Source organism: Chrysemys picta, chromosome 5 (genome assembly GCF_011386835.1).
Source record: "Chrysemys picta bellii isolate R12L10 chromosome 5, ASM1138683v2, whole genome shotgun sequence".
Classification (NCBI taxonomy): domain Eukaryota; kingdom Metazoa; phylum Chordata; order Testudines; family Emydidae; genus Chrysemys; species Chrysemys picta.
The window spans coordinates 75869072-75888601 of record NC_088795.1 but is presented as its reverse complement, the minus strand read 5'-3'; the positions used below and the strand labels follow the sequence as shown (position 1 = coordinate 75888601).

General features: G+C 43.4%; 1 protein-coding gene across 19 annotated transcripts in view; it reads left to right on the top strand.

Moving 5' to 3' along the window:
- GPM6A (glycoprotein M6A) overlaps window positions 1-19530 on the top strand; it is a 335818-nt gene that overhangs the window by 89048 nt on the left and 227240 nt on the right. Inside the window, exon 1 of one of the 19 annotated variants that reach the window (XM_065596659.1) lies at window positions 2515-2551. The exons of the other annotated variants lie outside the window; for them this stretch is intronic. Within the exon in view, the coding sequence (XP_065452731.1) occupies window positions 2530-2551 (22 nt within the window). The 5' untranslated portion in view covers window positions 2515-2529. Of the gene's footprint in view, window positions 1-2514; window positions 2552-19530 lie in introns of those variants that run through there. 19 annotated transcript variants of the gene reach the window in all.

Sequence of the window (19530 nt, the reverse complement as noted above, 5' to 3'; positions counted from 1 at the left end):
CATTAAACTATTTTTATGTGAGCAATTTGGATGAGCCCAAAAGAACTATCAGGCAAAGGTACATCAATGCATCAATATGCTAATGGAAAATCTGTTACTGACAGCATTGTTATCGTAAAGCAAGCTGGAGTTTAACAAATCTTTAACATTTAAAAAAAAAAAACCCAAATATGAATATTCCAGTGTGTTTTCACATCAGTTCTCCCCCATCAGCTTCAGTGGTCAGGACCAAGAGAGAGCCACTGCATATGGATACATCTTTTTTTTTTCTTTTGCAGAAAAAGCTGTAGATGAATATTCTCACTGAATAATATGCGTAGTTAACTAAATGTCTTTATAAGATCTATTGTTTATGTACAGAGCCACCATTAAAACCTCAATACTTAATGACAAGCTCAGTGTTCTTGTTTAGAATTAGAAATAAACCAAATTTTTAAATAGTAAAATCTGCAAAATGGAATTGCTTTTCTCCACACAGCTCTAATTATTAGGTTAGTGTCTCTCCATTGCTGATACACCTCTCTGCTCCATGATCAGCACTGGTTTCATGGCCCCACAAGCATTTTGCTATGGGTCTTTCCTAATTTGGAGGACCAAGGAATGTAAAGAAGAATCTTGGCTTATTTACTTAATAAACTGAAAGTTTCTATCGCTTTTCCCTGTTAAAGTAGCCTGAGAAATGTAAGCTGATGTAAAACACTGCAAAACTAAGCTTTTTACATCCAATTGAGCAAGATATTCTCCTGTATTTCACTCACTCAGTTCATGTAGAAAGTTTATACAATAATTATGTTTACAAGGATGACCAAACCAACTCATATTGTTTTAACTTTACATAAGAGATTTTGTATGTCAGCACCTAGTGCAGATCAGAAACCATACTAATCTAGGGCTAGATTCTGCCCCCAATACAGCTCTCATTGTTTTCAGTGACAGCTGGGGGGTGCTTGCATTATTTACATCCACTTGGTCAGAATGTGGGCCAAGTTATTTAGAAGCAATTTGATGCAACTACTCCCAATTATTTATCATTAGAAAAGTATATATTTTTTATATACCCGGTTGAAGAGGGACCCTGGCGGCTCTGGTCAGCACTACTGATTGGGTCATTAAAAGTCCAATTGGCATGGGGCTGTCAGGCTCCCTACCTGGCTCCCCGGAAGCAGCGGCATGTCCCTCGGCTCCTAGGCGGAGGAACGGCCATGGGGACTTCATGTGCTGCCACCACCCTGAGCACTGGTTCCACAGCTCCCATTGGCTGCTTCCGGGGAGCTGCCCGAGGTGAGTGCCTCCTGGATCCGGCACCCCAAAACCTCTCCCATGCCCCAACCCCCTTGCCGAGCCCTCTCCCTCCCCTAAACTCCCTCCCAGAGCCCTCCCCTGCACCGCCTCCCACGCCTCAGCCCCGAGGCCGCTCCTGCACCCAAACTCCCTCCCTCTTAGTTAACCAGAATTTTTGACTTACCAGTACCCCCCCATTCTCCCAACATGCCAGATAACAAAACTTTTGTGTGTGTGTGTGTGTGTGTGTGTGTGTATATGTATGTATATATATGTATGTAATAGCAAAGAACAATCCTTTATTAGTTTTCATAAAGTTTTAATACCTGACTACAATCTTGCATTAACACACCTTTGATCTAGATCTTTTTAATTACAGGGTATACAAAATGTAGAATTAATGTAATAGCAAACTACAGGATATAGACAATGAAAATAATACAATCAACAGCTCCTTTGATCCCTAATAGCATACGAGTGAATTAGTTTGAATGCATACTAACACTTAACACTTCTTTGATATTCTCATACAAGTGAATTGGCCTGAGACTCTGGCATGTGCTGGCACCTGGCCCATCAGCATCAGGCATGTAAACCTTTAGTAATAAACTGAGGTTTTAGATCAGCGGTGGGCAACCTGTGGATGCAGCCCGTCAGGGTAATCCGCAGGCAGGGGCCGCCAGACAATTTGTTTACATTTGCATGGTCGCCCGCAGCTCCCAGTGGGAGCTGTGGGAGGCCCTTGCTGCTTCCTGCAGCTCCCATTGGCCGGGAACGATGAACCACGGCCGCTGGGAGCTGCGGGCAGCTGTGCAAATGTAAACAAACTGTCTTGCTGCCTGCCAGCGGATTACCCTGACAGGCCGCAGGTTGCCCACCACTGTTTTAGATATACCATTGTGACCGCCATACAGTCCAAGATAGTTAGGGATAGTGCACTGTTATTTCTATGTAACAATGCCTGTGGTGTTTGGAAGTACACAATTTTTCTGATATAGAATAGGAGATACCTGTGCTAACTGTATGGTAGTAATAATGACTGTTTAATGGCTTTCTCTGGGCTTGTCAGTCCCCATGATCACCCTTAAAGAGTTGCTGGTTTGCTCTAGGTAAATACCACTTTTTTGTTCCATTCTTCTCTGCTCTTATTTACTTGCCTAGATTGTGCAACCTGCCTGCAGCTGTGTAATAGTGTATACTCCTGTAGAGTGAAGCTCTGCACTGCCCCTGAGGGAGCACTGAGAGAGAATGTCCCTTAGAAGACTGCATGGTATGCATGGTGGGGTATGTAGTCTGCATGATTCTAAAGGCACAGATTACCGTTCTTGGTATTCCAGCCCTATACTGTAGATTAGTGTGGAGGGGCAGGTCTATGACCTGCTTCTTTCCTGCGTTTTTGAGTGATTTGCACAGAATTGCCAAGCACAAACATACCAAAATCATGAAACTGGCTTAAAAATCATGGGTTTTTAAAAAAATAGTTAATTTTGGATTCTTTTTATTTGCCTTCTAGTTTCTAAGCCATTAGGATACACTTGATTCACTAGGCTAGAAACATGTTGTGTGTGGGGTTTTTTTTATTATTTTTATTTTAAAGCTGAGAGTCTCATGCAATCTTGTGATTCCAGGAGTTGTTTTAATTAAAGCCCCTAAATATTACAAGACTCCTGATTTAAAAATCACAAAAAGTGGCAACACTGCTTCCCCAAGCCATCTGGAATTTTGTGTAGATTGTTTCTTGTCTCCTGCTATAAATACTTGTTTCTAGTCTCCTGCCAGTGACCTCCAGCCTGTAGGGGCAGAAGCAGGCAAAGCAGGGACCTTTGACTATTCGGAGAACTTTTCACACTTTTGACTGGACTTTCTCTGGCCTGTGCTGATTGTCTGTTTTGCTTCAACTCTTTCTTTCCCCCTCCCTTGCAGTCTCTTCACATCAGATTTTCTCCACACCTTACCGTTTTTCCCTCTTCTCCACTGCCCAGTCCCCCGCACCTCTCTTCCCTTCCCTCTAACTTATCCCCTCCTACCTAATCCACACACACACACACACACTATATATATATATAATATTGGAACTAACCTGACATTTGCTGCCATCATGTTGTTCACTCTGCTTGTGTCTTATATCCCTTTCCTCATCATGTCTATCTTGTCTTTTTAGAGAGCAAGCTCTCTTTGGGGTACTTGTACGGTAGCTAGCCCAATGGGCCCCCATTCTTGACTGGTCCTTAGACACTACTGTAATAAACATTATTAATAATAATACTCAGGACGATCTGTACCCTATGCAGAATATTTTAGGGCATCAACTAGAAAAGCCATTAAAATATGAAATCAGAGGTGACATTAATATGGTAGTATTGAGAAGAGGAGATTGGATTTTTTTTGACTGAAAGCTTTTCTATTAGAAAATGCTGATTTGTTGAAATTGAAATGTTCCATGGGAATGTATTGATTTCAACAAAATTTCATTTTGAAAAAAAAAAATGAAATGGAGTTTTATGTCAGAATTTTACTGACCGGCTCTGATCACAATCTAAAGCTACAGGAATTTTAATTTATAACTCTTTATTGAAGAGGTATGTTTAGGTATACAGTAACTTTAAATTAATTTCAAATACTGAATTAGCCCAATATCAGAATTTGCAGACATTTGATACTTTTGCCTCCAAAAGGCATTAAAAGTAAAAGGCTCAGATCATCTTTGAACTTGTGAAATGATAGTTCTTAGTAAAAGTGAGATTTTTGCACTGGATCATGGAAATGGAAATGTTAAAGAATATTGGTAGAAAACAAACAAAACCGAGACCAACTTGGCTATAGATTAGTTTGGCTTGATTTTGATTATTGCCATCGATATGCTTCAAAGCCAGAGAAGCTATGGAAAAGAATAAAGAGTCTGACAACAAGCTTGCATGTAATTATTTATTATTTGCAGTACTGTAGTGCCTAAAAGACCGACTCATGGACCCAGGACTCTAGGTGCTGTACAGTATTAACTCAGAAGAAAGAAGAGAGTCGGGCATGCTCTACACCAGTGGTCTCCAAACTTTTTTGATTGCGCACCCCATCAGTAAAAATTTTTTGAGCATACACCCCCTGCTGCGCTGGCTCTACCATTTTTGCCGAAGCGCCAAAAAAAAAAAAGCTGCTCGGACTCCCACCTGAACTGCTGAAGCAAAAAAAACTCCCCCAAAATGCTCCTGCCATGCATCCCCAAGGATCCTCTTGCGCACCCCCTGGGGTGCGCGCACACTCCACTTTGGAGACCACTGCTCTACTCTCTCTCTCTCTCTGTCTATCTTTAGCCCTTTCCCATGGGGCTGGGGAGGAATAGAGGTATTCCTTTCTTGAGAGTTCTGTACACACTGAGCTTAGCTAGCCCTTGTTACACCCTCTCTCCCCTGGTACTTCCTTCCTGTGTCCTTGTACCCCTCTGCTGATGGGCTAATTGTTTCATCCAGCTTCCCAGCCTGATCAGCCAATTAGCTTACAAATCCCCAGTCAGCCTTCTCCAGGGGAGCTGATTGATACCTAAGTAATTGGAGTGTTGGCTCAGCTGCTAGCTTCCTGGACTCTGTCACAGCTTACAATGCTTATAGTTTTAAAGTATCAGGATAAAGTTATCCGAGTTAATCATTGCATTATGCTGAGTTTTTGAACCATCATTTTATTTCTTTGTAATTAATATTTGCATATAAAGTGAATTCAGAGTACAGGCACTTGAGCCTTGAATGTGAGAGCAAGAAGTTTACATTTGATGCAGTAGTGAAGGGAAGTCCCTGAATAGAATCAACAATGGGGGCAAAGTAGCCAGAGGGAACATGCATGGAATGGAAAAATTATGGTAAAAAGCCACATCCCTGAATGACAAAGTGGAGCCAACATGACCCCCGGCATAGACAACAGTGCTAGGTCGATGGAGGAAATCTTTGGTTGACTTAGGTACTGTCTCTTGGGGAGCTGGATCAACTACAGCAATGGAAGAACTCCTCCTGTTGTAGGTAGTGTCTATACTGAAGCGCTACAGTGGCACAGCTGCATAGCCAGACACGTACACTGTTCTGATTCCCTTTACAATGAAACCTGTCTTAAATGATCACCCAAGATGTCAGCAAAAAGCTGTTGCTAGTAGCAGTAGATCTTTAAAGGTCCACCAAACAAGTACCAGAAATCTGGAGACTATTTTAAACTTGTCCCTTAAGAGAAGGGGTTGTTTGGTTTGGGTTTCAATTGGAAGGTTGACAAAGTGAATCTATCAGGTTGCTTATGTTCTGTTAATTACATTCTGATAAATGCATAAATAGAAAAGGTTTAGAAATGGTTTTAAAATAATATTATGTCCTACAGAGTCAGCTGATAATCATGGGAGGCAGGTGTGATTTTCTACCTTGTATGCTAAATTGAACAATTTACTGGGTGGTTATTTGGAATCGGGGAATGGGGAGATTCATTTTACGCTGAGCCCCTGCCTGTTGCCGGCCGGGGCTCCACTCTCCCCAGCGGCCAGAGCGCCGGGGGAGGGTGGTGAGCCCACTGCGGCTCTGCTCTCCCCGGCGGCCGGAGCCGGAGCACCGCGCCGCCCCACCCCCCTCCAAGTGCCGCCCCAAGCACAAGCTTGGTGGGCTGGTGCCTGGAGCCAGCCCTGAGTGTCACTACCACAAATCCTTCCAAGGATCTCTGATTTTCTAGCCAAAATTTTGTATTTTTATTATTAGACACAGGAACCATGGATTGTGAGACTGGCTAATAAAGCTTCCCTGTAACTGCTTAGTATCAGTAAGAAATCCATGTTAGAAATACATCTGAATAAATGTAGGCTTTTAAAATTATTCATTTAGCCAAGGATTAGAGAGTCATATTTTTATGCAATGTTTGGCTGAAATTCTACAGCATAGACAGTAAAACATTGAATTTTACTGGCTGAAAAGGAGAAGAAGATATGATACAGTCTAATATTGAAAACACTAATGTTTAGCATGTAATCGATGGTAGGCTAAAGTTGACAGTGTATGTACTTTGGCTTGCCATGCAGTGATATTTAACCAACTACTTTCTCTTTCTCTGGGGGATTTTTTTTGCCGTCTGAAAGCCGATCTGAAATCTGTTTATGTGATTTAGTTTTCTGGATTAGGAGGATCCTCTAAACATGTTGTATTAAGAGATTCTAATTAGTTTGCAAAGGGAATTTAGTTTGAATATCTCACAAAATGTGCAACATTATTATTATTATTGTGTTATTTCTGGGCTTTCTTCCACCCCACCAAAGAAAACTAGTGTTGTGGATAACATAGCTGGGTAACAAGGATATTCTACACCCCATTGATTCTTTCAAAGGCACTAAGTAAATAACAAAGATTAAAAAAGGATTACAGAGGGTATGCTGAACCAACAGCATTAAATCAGTACAGTACTAGTGGAGGATATCTATAAACTGTTCTTTTATAGTCTGTTGTTGTGTAGTCAATTTAAATTATGGTTTTAAAACCTTTCTCTGATCTTTTGGGGATGTGAAGAGGGTTAAGGGGTAGTTATATACTTTATGCTCTTCTAGGACATAATTTAAATAAAATTTCATTTGCTGTTGAGCATCTGAACTGTACCCAAGTCTCATTTGCTGTATTTTCTTTTAGTGAAAAATTAATTTCAAAAATTAAGTTCTTCACTAATCCAATACTCTGTACTTGAATAGAATGTGGATGTATATTATAACTTGGCAGAGAAGTGTTTGGAGAAGAAATGAAAGACCATTGAATAATGTCCTTTCATTAGAAATGTGAAATGGTAAGCAAGATTTTGCTAATTGCAGTTTCCAATATATTGAACCCAGTTGAAGAAAACAGTGCTGAATACTTTTAAGTGGCACAGGAGAATCTCATGCCTAGCATAGTTTGTCATGTTGATTAGTTTACAGTTGAGAGGATGAAGTCAGTATACCATTTCTAGACTTCCTACATCTGTCATTTGAAGACCAGTTCAGAATCGGAGACAGACTGCTCTTTTAGGGATATAGTAAGGTGTAAAAAGACTGCTGGGAAAAATCTGTGAGCACAGTTTAACTTTTACAAGTTCACTACAAATTCAAGGTTTGTTATCTTACCCAGTTTTATCACATACACACTCACCTAATGCTGACCTTAAAAAACTGTTAAATATTTATGAGTGTGTTGGCTTTACAATTCTTTTTAGTCCTCCAGCTATATGTGCTCCTGGGAAGGCCCAGCAAGCAGGCTTTTGTCTAGTTCTCTTTGTGGCGTTGCTTTTTGTCCCCCTCTTCCATTCATTTTTCAACTCTTCCTTGTCTCCTAGTGGGAAAATGGGATGGATGACATTTAGTAAGACGGAAGTAAAGGGGTGCTAAAGTATGCATGTAGCTGGCATTTTCACAGAGAATCTACTGTAGATGCTTGCTTGTCCAAGCCTAAAAGAGAAGTGTCCTTAAGGGCTTCTGAATCTGTTTGGATCTTAAAACTTCCTGCCACTGCCAGCATATTTTTAGCTCCCTATATTAATTTTCTTTGCCCAACTCGTTAGCTCAAGTTCATCTTACATTCCTTAAAACAGTTGTAGAGCTCCCATAATCATACGTGGTTTGTTCTTCAAGGTCTGTGCTGAACAGAAGAGGGATTGTTACATACCAGCAAATGATGGAAACATTTTAGTAAAAAGGGCATTTTGCTAGTAGAAATCACTTTCTCTCTGAGATTCTAGGCAGGCACACAGCTCTGCAAGCACCCCAATCATGGTGAGTGTCGGGAGTGGGGGAAGGCGGTTGTGTGTGCGGACAAAAAGGTCACGGCTTGCAGGGCAGCTTTGCAGGGGACTCATTCTAAAATTCTCACACACTTTTTCACAGGCTGCCAACCTGCTGGCTGACATCTCGCTGCTGCAGGTGACCAGAGAAACCAAAGCACAGCTTGCTCGCGGCTTTCACCCCGGTCTATATGCAGCTCCGCTATGTGCCGCTTTGGTCCCAGCTCCAGTGATTGCTAAATGGCATGGTACAGTTTCCTACAATGGGGAACTAACAAGGCTGCAATCCCTTGGAATCTGTGGCAGAGGGTTAACATGTACCTCTTTGAAATTTTCCAGAGCCTCTCTCTGGAGGATTCCCTGCAGGTCGCAATGTCCATAGACACCCTGCTTGGCCATGCAGATTAGCTACACAGGGCAATGTCCAGCTCACAGAAAACACTACCTGCCTCCCACTTTTCAATTCCCTACACAAGCCACAGCAACTTACCTGGCATCTCATCTGCTTCCTGCTCCTCGGAGAGCACTTCTGGAGTGGAGAAAAGGTCCTGACTCTGCCTGTTCCCCCCCCCCCCCCCCCCCGGGCGACCCTGCTGGGAGCACCACATCCTCTTCTAGCTCAACTTCTTCATCCAGAATTTCAGCCTGTGGATTACCCCCGCATTCTGCTGCCTGTGAAGTATCCACAGGGCTATCAGCGATGGAGATGGGGTCACCACCGAGGATAGCATTCAGCTCCTTATAGAAGCGGCAGGTCTTAAGTGCACCACCGGAGCGATGGTTTGCCTCCCGTGCCTTATGGTACTCCTGCCTCAACTCCTTTATCTTCGCTCTGCACTGCTGCATGTCCCGATCATAGCCCTTTTCACACAAGCCTCGAGAAATTTGCCCATACGTGCAGGGCCAGCTCTGGCTTTTTTGCCGCCCCAGGCCAAAAAGCCTCCCACCATCCCCCCTCCCCCCGGCGGGGAGCGTGGCAGGGGAGGGTGCCGAGCCCGGCCGCGGGCCTGCTCTTCCCGACCGGCTGGAGCACCGGGGGGAGGGCAGCGAGCCCGCCGCCGCTGGTGGCCGGAGCGCCGGGAGGAGGGCGGAGAGCCCGGCCAGGGCCCCGCTCTCCCCGACCGGCCGGAGCTTGGTGGGCTGGTGCCTGGAGCCGGCCCTGCATGTGTGTCCCGATTCCTACAGGTCACTCGCAGCTGCGACTGAACAGACTCCTCTCCCCGTATACTGATCAGATCCAACAACTCAGCGGTGGTCCAAGCAGGAGCACGTTTGGGGTGACAGCCAGCCATGCTCACTTGGGAAACTACCTGGAAAGCTCCTCTGGGAAGCCAGCAAACAGGAAATGAGATTTAAAATTCCTGGGGCTTGCATGGTGAAGGGGCAGGTTGACTGCAGGGCAGTGGAGTTCAGAATGGGAATTGTGGAATACTTTCTGGAGGCCAATAAAATTGAAAAAAACCCAAACCCTGTTGTGTCTACACTGCATGTTTATCGACAATAAAGGGAGGAGAAAAAGCAAAAGTCTGTTGCAGGGGTGGAAGTTTTTCGTCGCTAAAACTAGGAGTGTTTTTTTGCAGTGTGTACACTATTGCTGTTTTGTCGCCAAAAGCAAGTTTTTGGCGACAAAACTTGCCAGTGTAGACAAGCCCTCAGATGTTCCAATAAGTTTCTTTCATGGACTAGTCTCCTTTCTAGTCTGGGCCCAATCCTTTCCCCAGTACAGTCCTTGTTCCAGCTCAGATGGTAACTAGGGGATTTCTCATGACTGCAGCACCTTTGTTGTGTTCCACCCCCTTATATAGCTTTGGCACAAGGCGGGAATCTTTTGTCTCTCTGGGTCCCCATCCCTCCTCCTAAATGGAAAAGCACAAGGTTTAAGATGGATTCCAGTACCAGATGACATGGTCACATATCCTGGGAGACCCCAAGCATTCATTCTTTCTGTCCTGACTCGCAGGAAGGCTTGCAAGTAAACAGAGCTATTTACAACCAATTGTCCTAGTTGATGGGAACCATCAAGATTCCAAGCCACCATTAATGGCCCACACTTTGCATAATTACAATAAGATCTCAGAGTTATATTTCATAATTCTCGTTTCAGATACAAGAATGATACATTTATACAAGTTGGATGACCACACTCAGTAGCTTATAAGCTTTGTAATGATACCTTACAAGAGACCTTTGCGTGAAGCATATTCCAGTTACATTACATTCACACTCATTAGCATATTTTCATAAAATCATATGGAGTGCAACATCACACTTAGCTGTTGAAGTCACTGAGAATTGCAGATGCACAGCATCGCTAAACATCAGCCCAAGATTTTTTTCTGTTGTTTGAAGAATAATTATTTGCAGTAAAATAGGTGCTGAAATACTATTCACTCAGATATATAACTTACTATTGCTGAATAACTTATTTGTCAGTGTTTTCCCACCAATATGCAATCAGCTCTAGAACAATGAAGAGTGCCCAACAGTAAGCTGACCTGCAAGGCCCTGATAGATTATCTTTCTTGACAACAGTAGGGGCAACAGTATCTACAGCATCATCACATTTAGAAGAACAATTTCTTCAAGGAATCATTCTCTCTCCTTGTGTTGTACTGGAAAGGGAACAGAAATGTGGGCAGGGGCAAAGAAGTGTAGAGATAAAGGAAGGTTTAAATGATATGGGGGAAAGAAGAGATGTATAGTAATAAGGGGTGGGGAGGAAATGACTAATGTAAAAATATAGGCATGGAACAGAGAAGCAGAAAAGTAACTAAACAAATTATATACAATTTTCCTCCTGTAATTTATTTTTCTCCCCTGTTGTATGCACTCATGATACTGTGGTGCCCTTACTTTCAATGTAGTGTACCTTTACATTTCTGAGAACTCTGCCTGTTGGCGGAGACAACAGATAACTTGTTCTCAAAGGAGAAACACACTTTTCTCCTTCTCTTTTGTTCTTTCTTGTTGTTGTTTTCCTTAATCTGAACTGAGTCATTCTTAATGAAAATATGAGTTCTTGCAGAGTATGTGTAACCCATTGGTCTGTGTGTTACCTGTCCCCGCTCAGGGCCAATCCACAAGTCTGTTACTGCCTCCACTTATGTCTTGACTGCCATCTTGGCCAACACTGCGGATTGAACAAAGGACCTCCAGAGCTAAAAGCATCAGGCTCTAAAGCATTGAGCACAAAGAGCAAGAGAAAAAGCTGAAAGCTTTAACAGCCATGCAGGGGGATACCCAACACACATTGACCAGTATGGTACATTGGGGATAATATTATATCCCTTACAACAAGATGTCAGGAAGATGTCTCCAATGAGAGAGAAAAAATGAAATAACTCTGCATTATGAAACCCTATGAATATGCACTTTGGTGCAAATTGACCATAGAGGAAATCAAGGGAACGTGAAAGGCTCTTGCAAGATTTGAAAGCTCTCAGGAAACAAAAATACAGTTTTAATTAATTGTGATATATTCATAAATCATAAAGCCTGAAGTGGGGGGGATCATTGTGATAATCTAATGTGACCCCTGCATAACACAGGACCAAGGGCTTTACTGAATTAATCCCTTGTTGAATTAGAACACATCTTTTAGAAAAACAACCAATCTTAAGTAAAAAAATTTCAGTGATGAAGAATCCACCACAACCCTTGATAAATTGTTCCAATGGTTAATTACCCTCATTGTTAAAATTTTGTGTGTTATTTCTAAGACACTTTTGTCTAGCTTCAACTTTCAGCCATTGGATTTTGTTATACCTGTATCTGCTAGACTGAAGAGATCTCTCTATTATCAAATTTCTGATAGCCCTGTAGGCATAGGTGCCGACTCCGTGGGTATTCCGGGGCTGGAGTACCCATGGGGAAAAGATGGTGGGGACGGAGCCCCAACCGGGGCAGCCTCCCTATCAGCTGCCCCCTCCCGTCCCCCAGTATTTCCTGCCTGCCAGCAGGCCCCACAAAGGTGCCTCCCCCATCCTCCCCATGCCTTCCGCCCGCCATAATCGGCTGTTTTGCGGCATGCAGGAGGCTGTGGGGAGGAGTGAGGAGGTGGTGCGCTCAGGGGAGGGGCGGAACTGGGTGGGAAGAGGCAGGGTGGGATGCACCGGGGGCGGGAAAAGGCAGGGTGGGACCTTAGGGGAACATTAGAGAGACCTTGGGGGAAGGAGGAGGTGGGGGTGGGGCATGGAGCAGAGCCGGGATCGAGCACCTCCCCCCCCCCGGCACTTTGGAAAGTTGGCGTTTTGCCTGTACGTTACTTATAAACTGTGATCAAGTAATCCCTTAACTGGCGCTGATTGGTGGGGCCCGCCGGCTGGCAGGAGGCGCTAGGGGGAGGTTATAGTAGGGGGGCTGCCGGTGGCAGTATGGCTTAGATTCTTTGTTCTTAGATGCATGACTTACATTTGGCTGTATTAAAACAGGTATTGTTTTCTTGCACTTGGCCTACCAAAGTTAGTCAAGCACTTAACATTTTTGGTAGGGATAGCATTAACTTTTGCATTACTAACTGTATGCACTTTTTTAGCTTACAGTATTGTGCTTAACCTTGACATTAAAGCTTTCAACAAAATGAACCCAAGGGGGGGAAAAAAACAGAGAACCAGATCTCCATATGGTAGCTATAATGAAATCGTATGGACCTATGCCAGTTTATACCACGTGAGGATGAGGCCCAATAATAATAAAATATATCAAAGAGTCTTTTGCTTTGGGAAATTTATGAGGGATATGCCATGGTACCAATTTGGATCTGCACTCTGGAGTGTAATGGGTTAGGATTTGACACACATGGCCTTAATTTAATGTATCAACTGATGTGGCAATACTTTTTATGATCCAATTGTAAAAATGTCAGCCTTTAATTGGTGGTAATCTGGAAACACATCTGGTCAAAATTCAAGGTTTTAAGTTGTGGTAATAATCTGGAAATATGCTAAAGCTGGTATTTTATATCAAAAGTGCCATATAAATCTAAGGTATTATTATGATTCTCTTAGTCAGTGTAGCTCTTGGGTAGTGTTATATTTGTGACCTGAAAGGAGAGTATTTTTTAAAAAGGGAAATTGTGGGTTTTGGTGGGATTTTAGTTGTTCATCTTGAGGCATATTCCCTCTCCCCCTTATCATATTAACTAATGTGCACATGCCCTGGAGTGTGTATTTAGGCATATTTTAGAAATTTTAAATAAACAGCACTGAAAGCTGCTGCCTCCAGCATTGTCCCATAGGGAATTCCAGGAATGAAATCTCTTCATTCCATCACTGAATTGTAGTATTTCTGGTGTTAATGTGCCAAACAATGTTTAAATACATGAAGTGTTTATTTATATAAGGTCTTTATAAAAACACAATGTTTATCATGCAGAACAAGACATTATTATGCAAAATTTTACTGTGAAACCATTTTAGTTTGTGCAGTATTTTAGTCTTCCTGAATCTAAATGACCTTGTTCCCTAACTTTTCCAAGATAGTTACTACATACATAGTATACCTGGCAACTCTGCCATAGGCTTCTGGGTTCCTTTCTCAGTTGTCTTAGTAGGAGTAAAAAATAATACTTAGGTCTCTGTGACACTCTGTAGCTTGAAGTAGCACCCTGGACCCCCATATTTGCCACTGTGATATGATTATGATATGTTTTTTGTACAAAGTATGCCTTGTGAGGTATAATTTAAAAAGTCTTGAACTGATGAACATTAATATACTATTGAATTGTATGTGCTGTGATTGTATATGAAGTTACGAAGTATTACTATGTGTGTGTTACTGAAATACATTGTGAAGTTGGGAAATGCCTTTCAGTGACAAAAAAGGAGCACTTAGTAAGACAGATTTACACCAGGACCAGCCATATATGTATTGATGGCCCATTAAGGGAAATCCGCTCTCCCAATGGCCATCCCAGAGATTTCTCAGAGAGGGCAGGTACACATTGAGGGCTGCTTAACCCCCATGTCACAGCAAGGGTCTTTCTAGCAGCTGGAAGAAAGTATAAAAGAAGGGCAATGACATCATCACTTAGTCTGTCTCCTCCCCCATCACAACACCTGGAAGATCTGGAAGACAGACTTTGAACTGGGGAGATTGGTCCCAGGCTGGGAAGGGAATCCAGTCTGTGTATTGAGAATTTAGAGCTGCTTGATTCAAATCTTGTTTAGTCTGTAGAACTTAGACTGTAAATTTATTTTTTTCGTACGTAACCAACTTTGATCTGTATGCCTGCTATTTATAATTACCTAAAATCTACCATTCTATAGTTAATAAATGTGTTTTATATATTCTCTAAAACCATGAGGTTTTGGTTGAAGTGCTTGGGAAATCTCAGCTCAGATTACAAAGGATGGTGCATGTCCACTTTCCATTGACAAAGTGTCAAATTAATTAATGAGTTTTCACTGTCCCAGGAAGTCTTGAGCATTAGAAGACAGTATATTTCCGGGGTGCAAGACTGGGGTGATTGGCCAGTGCCCCTCTCCGTATGATTCATGAGTAAAACTGAGATTTAATCACAGAGGTCATGGAAGTCATGGATTCCATGACTTCCAAAGACCTCCGTGACTTCAGGCAGCGCCGGCTGGGAGCTGCAGGGTCCCCTGCTGCCTGTGGAGGCCCTGCAGCTCCCGGATGCTGAAAGCAGCAGGGGGGATCCCTACCTGATCCCCACCCATTCCCTGTCACTGCACTGGCAGGGGGAACCCTGAAGCTGGAAGCCACCAGCAGAGGTCGACCCTGTAGCTCCAAGCCCCACAGGTGGTGGGGATCCCTGGAGCTCCCAACCCAGTGGCAGGTGCCCAGGCTCCCCATTTTGTCATGGATATGTTTAGTAAAAGTCAGGGACAGGTCATGGCTTCCATGAATTTTTCATTATTGCCTGTGACCTGTCTGTGACTTTTACTAAAAATGTCCCTGACAAAATCTTAGTCTTATTCATGAGTGGCTTATTGAACCTTCATGCAATTTAGCTGGGTGTGGGGCCCCACATGCTGATGGCTGAGTGATCACAGTGCCTGGAGGAGATGACTGTTTTTCACTGGCATAGCATTGTCCCAGGCTGGAGAATTAAGGGGGCACGGCAGTACCACAGTTCCAGGTTGTACCCCGGGTATCCGCTCACAATTTCTCATGCTGCTTTTCATGTGTAGATCAACATAGTGCTTTCCAAATGAAGGCATGTATAATTTTTCCCAATGTGTAATTGGAGAGAGTGAGGCACAGAGAATTGAAGTGACTTACCCAAGGCCAGTAGTAGAACTGGGGATAGAACTCAGGTGCCTTGTCTACTCCAGGGTTCCACCTGCTTCACCATACTTTATAGCAGTGGTACACAAACTTTTCCAGTCACCCCCCCCCTTACCATTCATGGAATTTGTTTCCCCTTCCCTCCTCCCAGCCATGCCCCATTGCCCCTTGCTTCTACACTTCTGCTGGTGGCAGCACTGCCTTCAGAGCTGGGTGGCTGGAGTGCATCAGCTGCTGGCCAGGGGGTTCATGTTGTATTTGGTGTGGGAGGACTATTGTTTTTGTTTTTTTTTAAATCCGATCCTACCCTGCCCCACAATACCTGCTACCACTCCCACCCCTTTTTTGTTGAATTTTTATCCCATTTCTGCTATTATGGCTGCAGGTCCTGCAGCATCCATAGGATCCCAGTCCCGCTGAAGGGCTCTACTAGTAGGTCTGCTGTGAAAAGTGATATTTGTGTGCTTGTTTTTTAAAAGAGCAAAAGGCTGAAGTTTCTTCACGCTCCTTTCCCCCAGAGGAACTCTCACACCCCCTCAGCTTGCGTATAACTGTTTTATAATATCCTAACTGTTAGCAGGTGGTCTGTTGATCTCATCAACTTCCAGTTGATTGGTTACTGAACTATTTACCGGGTCCTGATACCAGAGTTGGATTTTTTGTCTTGCTTCATTCTTTACAGGTAACATCATTATCTGTGTTCATTCGCACTATAAAGGCCAACAGACTTTTTGTAATGTGTTGTAATTTATTGTTAGTCCCAATCCCTATTTTGATATTGGACAGGCCTTTGCACACTGCTGGAATGGTTCTTAAAGGGACTTCAGAGAAAGCAGATTTCTTCTACAGCAGCAGAAAATACAGTAGGAGCAAAGGGTCTGGCATAAGATCTTACTCTCACTCTCACTTCATTGTATGGAGAGGATGAGGTAGATCATGAAAAATTAACCTGATTTCCTTCTTTGAGAAAACAACTGGTTTTTTTTTTTAGATAAGGGAAATGAAGTGGATCTAATATGTTTGGATTTCAGTAGAGCATTTGACACAGTAGTGCATGGGAAATTATTAGCTTAATTAGAAAATTGGGGGAACAGTACAAGCATTATAAGATGGATGAAGAATTAACTAAAGGGAAGAAAATAGTGGGTTGTGCTAAAAGTTGAATTATCGGACTGGAAAGAGGTTACTAGCAGTTTATCAAGGATTGGTCTTTGGAACAATCTTATTAAATATTTTTACTAATGACCTTGGCACAAAAAGTAGGAGTGTGCTGATGATACAAAGTTGGGAGGCATTCTCAATACAGAGAAGGATCAGAATATTATACAGGAAGATCTGAATGACCTTGAAGACTGAAGTGACCAAAATGGGATGCAATTCAGTAGTACAAAGTGCAAGGTCATGCACTTAGGGTCTAAGAAGAATAATGTCTGCTACAAGCTGGAAAAGACAGAGGAGACAGATCTGGGTGTGTAGGTTGATCACAGAAAATTATGAGCCACCAATGTGATGTGACTGTGAATAAGGCAAATGCGATCCTAGGATGTATTAGGAGAGGCATTTCCAGTAGAGATAGAGAAGTATTAATGCCATTGTACAAGGGATTGGTAAGATCTCATTTGGAATACTGTGTAGAATTCTGGACACTCATGTTCAAGAAAGATTAATTGAAACTGTAACTGGTGCGGAGAAAAGCTATTAGTATGATCGGGACTAGAGGGCCTACCTTATGAGAGGAGACAAGACTTTGACTTGTTTAGTCTTTCCAAAAGGCTGAGAAGAGATGTGATTGCTTTCTATAAATACATTAGGAGGGTGTTGCAGGGTAGGTACACCCTGTCACGATGCATCAAGTTAAGGTGGGTGGGGGGAGAAAGTGGTGATTTGATGGCTCAAGTGGTCTAGTATTTTGGGTCAATACAGGGCAGCGTGGCCTAATGGCTGGAGTCTGTGGATGCTGTTCTCTTCAGGGCTGTGCAGCGCGGCTCAATGGCTGAAGTCTATGCGGCCGTCCTTCTCTCCAGGATAACGTGGCCCAATGGCCAAGGTCAATAAAGCTGCCTTTCTGCTCAGGGCAGTGCAGCCAAATGGTCAGAGTCAAAACTGTCTTTTGACTGTAAAGTCTGCCCCTTCAAGGGGGCGGGGGTTGACTGCAGCTGGTGGCAGTTGAAGTCGGGCTAGGGGGACCTGGGCCCACCCTTCTCCTCTGGGTCCCAACCCAGGGTCCTGAGGAACTGGTATTTTTGTGGTGAGTCTGTCTCTCATTGCTACAGTCCCAATCCCTGGCTTCCTACTCTGACTTCCAGTGAAGACAATCTTGTGGCCCCAGTGGTGTCTTCTCTGTCAGCCTCAGCAGTCAGCTGCGTGTCCACCGGGTGTGACGTTATTGACATGAACTGTGTCCGTACAGATCATTGTTGCAACCAGGGTCCTATGGTTGCACCAGGTCTTGTACAGAGGAGGCCAAGTGGGGTGTCTATGGGAAGGTTGTAGTTTGCTGGTTATTATTATGCTGTTTATGTGTGTGTCATTTTTGTATTCGAAGTTATGAATATTGGCTATGTCCTTGTTTGATTCTAAGTAGCCTCAGTGAAGCATTTGGTCAACTTCTTGAGAAATGACTATTCTCAGTAAGTGCCCAATCAAGAAACACTTCACTGACAATGGACTTTGGGAGATGCTAATCCACATTTGAGCTTTCCTGGGAACGTTCAAACTAACATGTAAACAATGGCATCGGCCTGCAAAAAGCTGAATCATTCATAGACACGTGACTTGCCCAGGTAACCGCAAACTCCATCTTGTTGAGGGGATTTTACACAGGAGAACAAAGGGTTTCCACCCACAAGAGAGAGACTATATAAGGCCCTGGAAACCCCTCCATTTTGTCTTCAGCTGGCTCAAAAGATAGTGTCTCCATCCCCAAAGAGATGCCTGAAAGAAACTGGAACAAAGGACAGTAACTATGGGGGTCTGAGTGATTGCTGGACCCAGACTAGGAAGGAGTCTAGTCTGTGAAAGAAGCTTATTGGAACATCTCGGAGGGTGAGATTTACCTGCATTTAGTTTCCTACTGTATTAGGCTTAGACTTGCATGGTCTTGTTTTATTTTGCTTGGTAATTTACTTTGTTCTGTCTGTTATTACTTGGAACCACTTAAATCCTACTTTTTATATTTAATAAAATCATTTTTACTTATTAATTAAGAGCAAGTAATTAATTCCTGGGGGAGCAAACAGCTGTGCATATCTCTCTATCTGTTATAGTGAACAATTTATGAGTTTATCCTGTATAAGCTTTATACAGAGTAAAACTGATTTATTTGGGGTTTGGATCCCATTGAGAACTGGGTATCTGGGTGCTAGAGACAGGAGCACTTCTTAAGCTGTTTTCAGTTAAGCCTGCAGCTTGTGGGGGACGTGGATCAGACCCAGGTCTGTGTTTGCAGCAGGCTAGCGTTTCTGGCTCAACAAGCCAGGGTACTGAAGTCCCAAGCTGCCAGGGAAAACGGGCTCAAAGGTAGTCTCAGCACATCAAGTGGCAGTCCCAAGGGGTTTTCTGTGACCCAACTCGTCGCATCGGGGTCTCAGCATGGATGGCCTCTGCAGCCTGGGGATCTGGCAGCTTCCTGGTAGGAGCATGCAACACATGTCTGGTTTCCTCTGTGCTCAGCCCAGACTGAGCTGAGCTACTCTTTTATACTCTGGTTCCAGTCTGAGCATGCCCAGCATGGGTCAGTGGGTGTGGCTTCTTCAGCCTACAAAGTGTGGTTACCCCCTGCAGAACCAGTGCAGGGTAGGTATTCCTGTCACATGGGGGTAAATACCAGGGAGACTGAAGAGCTGTTTAAGCTAAAAGACAATGGTGGCACAAGACCAATTGGATATAAACTGACCAGGAACAAATTCAGGCAGGAAATTAGAAGAAAGTTTCTAACCATCAGAGGGGTGAGATTCAGGAACAGTCTCCCATTAGGAGTTGTGGGGGAAAGCAATTTAATTAGTTTTAAAGAGAGAGCTGGATAAATTTATGAGTGCGGTTTTATGATGGGGTTGCTTGTGATGGTGATGGGCAGGGTACAACAGCCCTTAGGCTCACTTCTAGTTTGCCATGCTTCAGGTTTCAGCTGGCCACCTGCAGAGGTCAGGAAGAGATTTTGCACCCCCAACATATTCTGTGAGGTTTTTTTATCTCCTTCCTCTGAAGCATCAGGGTTGGCCACAACTGAAGATGGGACACTGGATGAGG